Consider the following 11,347-nt stretch of genomic DNA (forward strand, 5'->3'; position numbering starts at 1 on the left):
ATAATATAAAAGATAGAGTAGATATTGCTGGTCTGTCATAGTATAATAGAGACAGTAGATCTAGCTGGTCTGTCATAATATAGTAGAGACAGTAGATCTAGCTGGTCTGTCATAATATAATAGATAGAGTAGATATTGCTGGTCTGTCATTGTATAATAGAGACAGTAGATCTAGCTGGTCTGTCATAATATAAGGCATCCAATGGTTCTAACGATGAATTTAGCAATAAGATGGTTTTGAGAAACCGTTCCCTGATGAACACCAGTAAGTACTGTATTAACAACATAGGCACAAACTCTGCAGTTGTTGAATTGATGTTTGGTGTTAAAGTGGAAATCTGCAATTGCTACATCCATATTATTTTACTTAGCTCAGCAGCCTGATGAAACACCAGAGAATACACACAGGAGAGAAACCTTATAGCTGTACTCAATGTAGGAAGAGTTTTACTCAGCTCAGCAGCCTGATAACACACCAGAGAATACACACAGGAGAGAAATCTTATAGCTGTACTCAATGTAGGAAGAGTTTCACTCAGCTCAGCAGCCTGATAACACACCAGAGAATACAGACATGAGAGAAACCTTATAGCTGTACCCAATGTGGGAAGAGTTTTACTCAGCTCAGCAGCCTGATAACACACCTGAGAATACACCCCGGAGAGAAATCTTATAGCTGTACTCAATGTGGGAAGAGTTTTACTCAGCTCAGCAGCATGATAACACACCAAAGAATACACACAGGAGAGAAACCTTATAGCTGTACTCAATGTGGGAAGAGTTTTACTCAGCTCAGCAGCATGATAACACACCAAAGAATACACACAGGAGAGAAACCTTATAGCTGTGATCAATGTGGGAAGAGGTTTACTACATCTGGCTCTCTGACTTTATACCAGAGAACACATACAGGAGAGAACCCGTATAGCTGTACTCAATGTGGGAAGAGTTTTACTCAGCTCAGCAGCCTGATAAAACACCAGAGAATACACACAGGAGAGAAATCTTATAGCTGTACTCACTGTCGGAAGAGTTTTACTCATTCATCCGGCCTGATATCACACCAGAGCACACACACAGGAGAGAAACCTTATAGCTGTACTCAATGTGGGAAGAGTTTTACTCAGCTCAGCAGCATGATAACACAACAAAGAATACACACAGGAGCGAAACCTTATAGCTGTCCTCAATGTCGGAAGAGTTTTACTCATTCATCCGGCCTGATATCACACCAGAGAACACACACAAGAGAGAAACCTTATAGCTGTGAGTAAACATAATCTGATAATAGATCTCTGACTAAACATAAAGAAATACACAATGTTTCATCATATCAAGTAATAGTGTCACAATGTAGAACGCTTTAACATTGTAGTAGGAGTATTTTAATGATGTCACAATGTAGAATGTTTTAACATTGTAGTAGGAGTATTTTAATGATGTCACAATGTAGAATGTTAACACATTGTAGTAGGAGTATTTTAATAGTGTCACAATGTAGAATGTTTTAACATTGTAGTAGGAGTATTTTAATGATGTCACAATGTAGAATGTTAACACATTGTAGTAGGAGTATTTTAATAGTGTCACAATGTAGAATGTTTTAACATTGTAGTAGGAGTATTTTAATGATTTCACAATGTAGATGCCTAAACGTTTTCCCCCTCATTAATTGATTTCAACATGATATGGATATTAGCCCCAGGCGAAAAAATCCAGGCTCTGAAATGGAAGAGTACTATTTATGTGATTTAACAAAATTGACAAACAAAAAAAGAGTTCAAATGTATTTACATATCCCTTCTTACATCAGCTGATATCTCAAAGTGCTGTACAGAAACCCAACCTAAAACCCCAAACAGCAAGCAATGCAGGTGTAGAAGTACGGTGGCTAGGAAGAAACCTAGAGAGGAACCAGGCTAAGAGGGGTGGCCAGTCCTCTTCTGGCTGTGCCAGGTGGAGATTGTAACAGAACATGACCATGATGTTCAAATATGACCAGCATGGTCAAATCATAACAATCACAGTAGTTGTCGAGGGTGCAACAGGTCAGTGAGTTGGCTTTTCATAGCCGATCATTAAGAGTATCTCTACCGCTCCTGCTGTCTCTAGAGAGTTGAACACTGTAGGTCTGGGACAGGTAGCACATCCGGTAAACAGGTCAAGGTTCCATAGCCGCAGGCAGAACAGTTGAAACTGGAGCAGCAGCACGGCCAGGTGGACTGGGGACAGCAAGGAGTCATCATGCCAGGTAGTCCTGAGGCATGGTCCTAGTGCTCAGGTCCTCCGAGAGAGAGAAAGAAAGAGAGAATTAGAGAGAGCATACTTAAATTCACACAGGACACCGGATAAGACAAGAGAAGTACTCCAGATATATCAAACTGACCCTAGCCCCCCGACACATAAACTACTGCAGTATAAATACTGGAGGCTGAGACGGGAGGGGTCAGGAGACACTGTGGCCCCATCCGATGATACCCCCGGACAGGACCAAACATGAAGGATATAACCCCACCCACTTTGCCAAAGCACAGCCCCCACACCACTAGAGGGATATCTTCAACCACCAACTTACCATTCTGAGACAAGGCCGAGTATAGCCCAAAAAGATCTCCACCACGGCACAACCTAGACAGGAAGATCACGTTAGTGACTCAACCCACTCAAGTGACACACCCCTCCTAGTGACGGCATGAAAGAGCACCAGTTTGTCAGTGATTCAGTCCCTGTAATAGGGTTAGAGGCAGAGAATCCCAGTGGAGAGAGGTGAACCGGCCAGGCAGAGACAGCAAGGGCGGTTCGTTGCTCCAGAGCCTTTCCGTTCACTTTCACACTCCTGGGTCAGACTACACTCAATCATATGACCTACTGAAGAGATGAGTCTTCAGTAAAGACTTAAAGGTTGAGACAGAGTCTGCGTCTCTCACATGGATAGGCAGACCATTCCATAAAAATGGAGATCTATAGGAGAAAGCCCTGCCTCCAGCTGTTTGCTTAGAAATTATAGGGACAATTAGGACTTGTGTTACACTTACCACGTTGGTGACCCACTTGAATCAAAATGCAACACTTCAAAATGTGGCGAGCTGTTTTCTACAAATTGTCCTCTAACCAGGGATGTACACATTACTTCCAGATTCCGTGTGGTTTTTGAGCTGTTAGTTTTAACAGGACGTGCAACCTGATCTTTCTCCTCTCGCACAAATGATTTTAGCATATCGATGAGTGATGACAAATAAGTGTTGCATTCCCTTGTTTAGTGACCCCTACATTTAAATGCATCACTCCCAAATGTAGCTGACTCTTCTGCAGGTTGTCCTCTAACCAGTGAGGTAAAATATATCTCCCATTTCCATGTGTTTTTTTTGTTGTGTCAGTTTCAACAGCACGTACAACCTCATTTCCCCCCTAATCGATATCAGTGATTTATTGCTACTTGTCAAAACAACAGCGTTTTTGGTGCTTGTGCAGTTTATAAGGGGCTTGTTTGAAAAAATACAAGTAATGTGATTATTGTGGCAGATGTTTGTGTATATAGCGCATGTAACTAATACAATTTGATTTGAGTTTTGTTTGGGCTCGTTCCAAGGGGACGAGAGTTCTAGAAACTAGTGAGTTTTAGGAAGACGAGAGTTTTAGAAGCTAGTGAGTTTAAGGATTCTATAGAAAGAAAAAGGAGAAAAAAAGAATACGATTGTTTATTATTATTTAGTAATAGGTGTTTTTTCTTGTTTTTAATTGTTGACAGCCAGTAGACACCATGTTTATATTGGTGAAGGTGAAGCATTGTAGTTGATTATAATGTGAAATGGAAGTTGTTTTCTGTTGGTGGTGAGCAAATTTGTCCAACAAAAATATAGGATATATTTGAAGTCTTAAGGGGGAAGGTGTTCCAGGCTTTGGTTTTTCCATTTATGTTTTGAGGTTGGACTTCAACACGTGTAGCTCGTTAGCACTGATTGGTGTCACCTCATTAGTCAGTATGTGTTACACCTGTGCTGGCTTGTCCTTCTCGTTAGTGGGAAGGTGTTTCACCTGAGCTGGTCCAGGTTCTATTATAGAGTGTCTGGCCCAGTGCTCCAGTAGAATTGGGAGATGTGGAGAGTCAACACCTTTAGTTGCTCCACCTTTTTGGTTTAAAGATGTTTTCACTTCAGGTTGTAGCTTCTTTCTGAAGAGAGCTTTTTTTCTTCAAAAAAAAAAAAAAAAAAAAAAAAAAAAAAATGAATACAAACAAGCAAACCTGGTCGGTTCCGGGGATTGGTATAGCAAATACCGTAAGATTTTCATGGACTGAAAAGGAGATGGAACCTTGGGGCAGGGAAACTTTTGGAAGGACCATTTTGATGGGATGCCTCAGGATAGAGGTGAAGGAAGTACTCTGCCTTCAAGGCAACCCAAATGAAAAGGGTTTTGATGTGACGTTTCACAAGCAAGAGAAACATGATGATGTATTGAAGATGGCAAAGGAAGCGGAAAGAAAATGACCCCTGTGCCATTATGCGGTGACCAGCCTGGCAAAGAACAACTTCAGGGTGGTCACCGTAAACATGTACAATCCGCACGTGAAGGATGAAGAAGTGAGGGCCTTTCTGGGGAGATACATGGACAATGTCTCCTCAGCGAGGTACCTCAGGGACTCCCTGGGTTTCTGGAACGGGAGGAGAGGGTTCCAGGCGTTACTCAGGGAGTCCCCGAAGAGTGTGGATGGCTACCTCCATCCTCCGGCGATGTTCTCCCTGGGGGCTGACAGGGGAACACTCTACTATGCACGTCCGCCCCCGTTCTGCAGGCGTTGTATGGCCTACGGCCATATCCTGGCCTCGTGCAGCGCCAAGAAATGTCGTTTTTGTGGGTCGGAAGAGCACGAGGCCAAGGAGTGTGACGAGCCCAAGGCTTGCCACGGGTGTGGCTCAAGAGCACACCTGTGGCGTGATTGCCCGGCTCGTCACAGGTCATACGCGTCTGCAGCTGGGGGGGGGGGGGGGGGGAGCGGGGGATGGGGGGAGGAAAGAAAGGGGACAAGGGGAGCATCGGGTGAGTCTCCTGGTTTTTCTTTGGGTTTTGGGTTTTTTATTTGTTGTAAATAATTAAATGAATAGTTCTGTTTCTTTTTTTAGTCTAAATGTTAGGGGGTTAAGGGATAATGTTAAAAGGAGGGCGGTTTTTTGTTATTTAGAGGGTGTGGGGTTTGATTTCTGTTTTTTACAGGAGGCTCACCTGAGGGATGGTGGGGATGTGTGTAGATTTAAGAGGGAGTGGGATAAGGGGGAATCTTTTTGGGGCATAGGAGGGGTGCACTCAACAGGAGTAGGGATTTTGTGTGGGCATAGAGAGGTTAAAATAGAGAACACTTTTGTAATAATGCAGGGTAGAGTTTTGGGGATAGATGTTAAGTTTAGAGAAGCTAGATATAGGTTAATTGGGGTGTATGGGCCACAGGTGGCGGCAGACAGGAGGGAGATGGTGGACTGTCTGGCACCCCTGTGTGTTACAAACAGGCACTTGGTGATAGGAGGAGACTTTAATATAGATTTAGGGTTAGGCGGTGATAGCAGTGCAGGTGCCATCTCTGGGCTAATGGCTTGCCGTGGTCTGGTTGATGGTGGCCTGCACACTACTCCGGCAATGGTCGGTCCTACATGGCGCAACTCCAGGGGGGTTGCGCGGAGGCTCGACTACATTTTTGTATCCAGGTCTTTGGGTCAGTTGTCTGGGCGGCTGTTGCCTGTTTTCTTCACGGATCACGACGGGGTGTTCCTGCAGGTGGGGTCGCCAGTCTGCCTCTTCGGTAGGGGGTACTGGAAGTTAGATCGGGATATACTGGAGGAGCAGGCTTTCGTTGATGCATTTTTTTGTTTCTTTCGGAGGCTTGACGGCCTCCGGTCCATGTGCGAGGGGGTGTTAGAGTGGTGGGATTTAGTCAAGGGGAGGATAAGGGCTTTTATAATAGGATATTGTAGAAGGAAAAAAAGGGAGGAAAGGAGGGAGGTGGATCGTATCCAAAGGTTAATTGAACTCGAGTACGAGGCAGGCAACCTCGGCGGGTCGATTGACTGGGAGAGATTCGCAGCCCTAAAGGCGCAGCTCAGGGAGCTGCAGGAGCAGAAGGCTCGAGCTTTCCTGGAGCGTGCGCATAGTGGCTTTCTAGAACATAATGAGACTTGTTCCGCTATGTTCTTTAAGTCGGTTAGGGCCAGACAGAGTAGGAAGGTAATGAAGGGAGTTAGGGAAGAAAATGGTAGTATAGTAAGTAAACCAGAGGAAATGGTCAGGGTGACAACTGATCATTTCCAAGGTTTATTTAAGGAAAGGGAAATAGATGTAGAGCAGGGAAACGTGTTTTTAGAACACTTGTCCCGGCGGTTGCCAGAGGACATTAGAGACGTGATGGAGGCCCAGATCTCACTAGAAGAGGTTGAGAGCGCTCTTAGGAGGATGGGAAAAGGGAAGGTGCCTGGGATGGATGGGCTGCCGGCTGAGTTTTACCTCAAGTTTTGGGGTATACTTGGACCAGTGGTTCTCGAAGTCTTGAAGGCCATCCTTGAGACGGGGGTCCCGGGGGGATCAATGGCTGTTGGTGTGCTGTCACTTCTTTATAAGAAGGGGGAAGCAACTGACCTTGGCAGATTCTTGCAAAGGTTTTAGCAGACCGGTTGCGCACAGCCCTTCCCTACGTCGTCCACGAGGATCAGACGTGCGGGGTAGAGGGCCGCTCTATAAGATGGAACCTACAGTTGATCAGGGATTCCATCGCCTGGGTTGAAGATAGAGGGCTGCCTTTAATGGTAGCAGCGCTAGATCAGGCGAAAGCTTTTGATCGCGTGAATAGATATTTTCTATTCAGGGTGTTAGGTAGATTAGGATTTGGGGAGAAGTTTATAGGATGGATCCGTACTTTATATGTCGGAGCGGGGTGTCGAGTTAGTGTAAATAGTCACTTAGGTGACATTTTTGACCTCTCGTCTGGGGTCAGGCAGGGATCCCCACCTTTGGCTCTCCTCTTCGTTCTGTACATGGAGCCTCTGGGGGCTGCCATTAGGGCAGACACAGGGGTGGAAGGCTTGTTGATCCCTGGAAGCGGTGGGCTGCGTGTTAAGATGACGCAGTACGCCGACGACACTTCCTTGCTGTTGTGCAAGGACTCGTGCCTGACAAGGTCCCTTGCCATCTTTGGGGATTTCACCCGAGCGTCGGGAGCAGTTCTGAACCATGCAAAGTCTTCCGTCAAGTTTTTCGGAAGATGGCGCAGTAGAACGGATATGCCTGGGGGGTTATCTCTCTGTGAAGGGGCCCTGAGGATTCTCGGGGTTCATTTTGAGACCTCCGGCTCAGCGACGCTAAACTGGAACATGCGTATCGCAGTGGTACAGAGGAAGCTAGCAATGTGGAAGGCTAGGTATTTGTCTTTTATGGGCAAAGTCCTGGTCCTAAAGGTGGATGTGTTGCCGTCTCTTTTGTACGTGGCATACATCTACCCATTGCCGGCTTGTCTGAGGAGGCCTCTAGTGAGGCTTGTGTTTCAGTTTATGTGGAGTGGCAGGTGCGAGTGGGTCGCCAGAACACGCATGATCTGTCCCATCGGGGAGGGAGGTAGGGGGGTACCACATTTCCCCCTCAAGCTGGACGCCATTTTTGTTTCTTTCTTGTTGACGGAGCTTGCTCGTCCGGTTATACACCCGTCCGGTTACCTCCTGCGGGTGTTCTTCTCGTATAAGGCGAGAAGCGTAATGGTGTGGTCTAACGCGGGTCCTCGGGCGGAACAGCTGCCGTGGCATTTTGGCCATGCGGCCAAGTGGCTGCATGCGCACCCCGAGGTTGAAGTTGCCCGCGTAGGTTTAGACCACAGGCACCTGTACGAGGAGGTCAGGCAGGCAGGGAGTCCTGCGCCTGTAGCGGGCATCTCGTCAGTGGTCTGGGAGGGAGTGCAGGCGCGGGGCCTGGACAACAGGCTCAAGGACCTGAATTGGTTGGGCCTCCATAAGTGCTTGCCGGTACGTGCCATCTTGTACCGGTATAGTTTGGTGCAATCCCCCACCTGTCCAAGATCCTCTTGTGGCAGGGAGGAGACTGTGCGCCATGCCTTCTGGGACTGTGCCTTTGCCGGACTAGTCTGGGCTAGGGCACGGGTAATGCTAGGTGTGGTTAGGAGTGATTTTGTTTTGACATGGGCTAGGCTAGAGAGAGGCGTAGGGAGAGCAAAGGGAACGGATAGGGACAGGTTTCTGCTGTGGCTTCTCATGAGTCTCTTTAAAAAGGGACTGTGGGAAGCCAGGCAGAATGTAGTCAAGACAGGGAGAGATTGGGGGGTGGAAGGGATAGTGAGAAGGGTGGAAGATGATTTGAGGGGGAAGATGAAGAGGGAGGAGAGGAAGTGGGGGAAGCATGCGGCACGGGAGAGGTGGAAAGGGGGTTTAGGGCTGGGAGTGTTAGAGTGAGTTTGGTAAGGGGATAGATTAGGGAAGGGGAGATAGGGAAAGGGTTAGGTATTGGTTAGGTATGACGGGGAGGGACGATGCTCCCCTGAGGTTTGTTTTTGTTTGATGTTTTTGTAAATACAATTAATTAAGAATGAATGAGAATTATGATTTTGTAATAGTATGAATGGTATTGATTGTAATAAATTATTTTAACCACCTTTTTGGTTTACTTCCTGTCTTTAAGTTTGGTGTGGTTTTTATTTTGTTTGCCTCTTCTTGGGCAGATTTAGTGGATCTCATGGTGGGTGTCTTATGTCCCAGTTGTTGTTACTAGTCAACTTCCATTGGACACTCCCATAGTGTCTTTCAGAGCCCCTCCTAAAAAACAAGCTAATATTTTGGGTTGGATATTCCATTCAATTAATATTTTAATCAATGGAATTTCCTTAATGTTCATTAGTATTTCAGTTGTTAATCTTATGTTTGCTGTGTACTAAATATTTTTGTTTATTTTCATTTTGTGAGTTTGTTCTCAAAGTAGCATCTCTATTGTTTTCATTCCAGCACATCTGTTGTGTCACCAACTTGTTAACCCTTTCGTCTGCACTACTTGCTGTCATTTCCCTTCCTGATTTTCCTCTCTTGGATGTCTCCACCATGCTCCTACTCTGTCAGTAATTCCTCTCTGCTTTATTAATTGGTAGTCATGTCAAACAACAATATATTAAAGGTGCTGCAAATTCTATTCCAAATCTAGAATTAGAATCGTCATTATGCTTCCATGATTTCAACAGTTCACCAGTTAACTAAGCCTATAATGTGGACACCAAGGATGTGGATACCAAGGAACTTGAAGCTCTCAACCTGCTCCACTACAACCCCTTCGATGAGAATGGGGGCGTGCTCAGTGTTTAGTTCCAGGGTCCTTCGCTTAGTGATGCGCTTTGAAGGACTATGGTGTTGGATGCTGAGCTGTAGTCGATGAACAGCATTCTCACATAGGTGTTCCTTTTGTCCAGGTGGGAAAGTGCGGTGTGGAGTGCAGTAGAGATTGCATCATCTGTGGATCTGTTGGGGCGGTATGCAAATTGGAGTGGGTCTAGGGTTTCTGGGATAATGGTGTTGATGTGAGCCATGACCAGCCTTTCAAAGCACTTCATGGCTACAGACGTGCGTGCTATGAGTCGGTAGTCATTTAGGCAGGTGGCCTTAGTCCCTGTGCCCAAGAACACTATGGTGGTCTGAAACATGTTGCTATTACAGACTCAGACGGGAATATAATGTCAGTGAAGACCCATGCCAGTTGGTCAGCGCATGCTTGGAGTACATCTGACGAGGGTTGGCGCCGATGTTCAAGGGGTATAGCAATCTCCCCAGGGTAGCAGTAATACTTTGAGATTTGTCCACAAAGGGAGACCCCTCCCATAGGTGGCTCATTATTGGTATTCATTGCTGATTCCTACCTGTAGCTCACTATGAAGTGTCTAGTGATACAGGTAAAGGGCCCTGTTGCATATTGCTGGTTGGTAGCTGAGTCGAGGGAACAAGCAGAGTTGGACACGGCCATGTTATTATTCCACACAGTCTCTGTCGTTTGTATGAACCCCGTTCCTGGGAATTAGATTTGATTAGAAATCGTCCCAGTCTGTTTCCACAGAAGGGGTCAGTTTGTCCCATTTCCAGCAAGATTACGAGGCGCTTTGTCATTTCCAGAGCTTTTTATTATCATTCTTTGTAATTTATCTTTGTTTCATTATCTTTTTCTTCAGTTTAGTCACATGATTTCTCAATTTGCAGGATGTTTGCCAATCGGTTGTACAGCCAGACTTATTTGCCATTCCTTTTGCCTCATCCTTCTCAACCATACCATTTTTCAATTCCTCATCAATCCACTGGGATTTAACAGCTTTTACAGTCATTTTCTCAATGGGTGCATGCTTATTAGTAACTGGAACAAGCAATTTCATAAATGTGTGCAGCGTCTGGTTATTCCTCATTACACACCACAGAGCAGCAAATATTCTTTACATCATCAACATAGGAATCACCTGTTTTTATTAAGTAACACAAATGACTTGAGGGAACCAGAGATCAAGATAGCCTAACCATAAGAAAAAAAACTCTTCCTCCTCACGCTGCTGCTGGCCTTCGTAAATTCTGACGTTATGCTCCTGAAGTTTCCAGTAATAGGCTACAACAGCAGTCGGCAATGTTTTCCATTTGTAGTGCAAATTTATCTGACCATTTCTACTGATCTGGTGCCAGTTATGATTTTCATATTCACATTTTACTGGAACAGTTTAATTTAATTGATAATAGTAATAATAATAATTAAAGTCTTTGTATCTCAAAATCATTTTCTATGATTAATCTACATTCTATCTAAATGAAAATGATACAAATCTAAACAACTTTTATTGCCGTTGCCAACTATGTAAAATAGTCTACATAAAGCCAACAAATAAAAACAGCTAGAAAATATCCAGATAAAAATAAATCACATTGGCTGAGCATGGCCTGTCTACATAGTTGAAACAATGTTTCAAATTCTATCACCTAGGTTGGCCCGAAACTTGATATAAAATATTCTGGGCCCTCAGAGTTTCCCGTGCCAGTGAATTTGGGACAGACACAGCTGTAAGCTATTTGTGTAAGGGATAAGAAGTAATCAGGTATTTTATGACATATCCACTGGATCAGAGCATAACATTTTTCCCTTTTATGCTGAGTGGTTATCAAGAGTGAGAGCTGGAAATAATTTACAAATACTTTGAGGAGCTATTGTCATTTGCCAATTGATTTTAGTAAGACTTTGTTTACTTGCTGTTTGAGGTGAAGAGAAAATTACTTATCAGACATCCCCAAATAGGTGCATCGCTCTCGGACCTTTGTGTTTCCTAAAATGCAATTTGGTTGCAGAAACTCTT

The 11,347-nt window shown here is 44.8% G+C and overlaps 1 protein-coding gene across 1 annotated transcript; it reads left to right on the forward strand.

Annotated features, from left to right (window-relative positions):
• The first annotated feature begins 231 nt into the window (after positions 1 to 231).
• LOC118938061 (zinc finger protein 883-like) lies at positions 232 to 1,274 on the forward strand. The gene is given in 3 exon segments (XM_036939724.1): positions 232 to 269; positions 524 to 865; positions 950 to 1,274. Coding segments are annotated over 3 exon segments (705 nt in total).
• Positions 1,275 to 11,347: the final 10,073 nt, after the last annotated feature.

The sequence above is a fragment of the Oncorhynchus mykiss genome, chromosome 13 (assembly GCF_013265735.2).
Source record: "Oncorhynchus mykiss isolate Arlee chromosome 13, USDA_OmykA_1.1, whole genome shotgun sequence".
Lineage (NCBI taxonomy): Eukaryota > Metazoa > Chordata > Actinopteri > Salmoniformes > Salmonidae > Oncorhynchus > Oncorhynchus mykiss.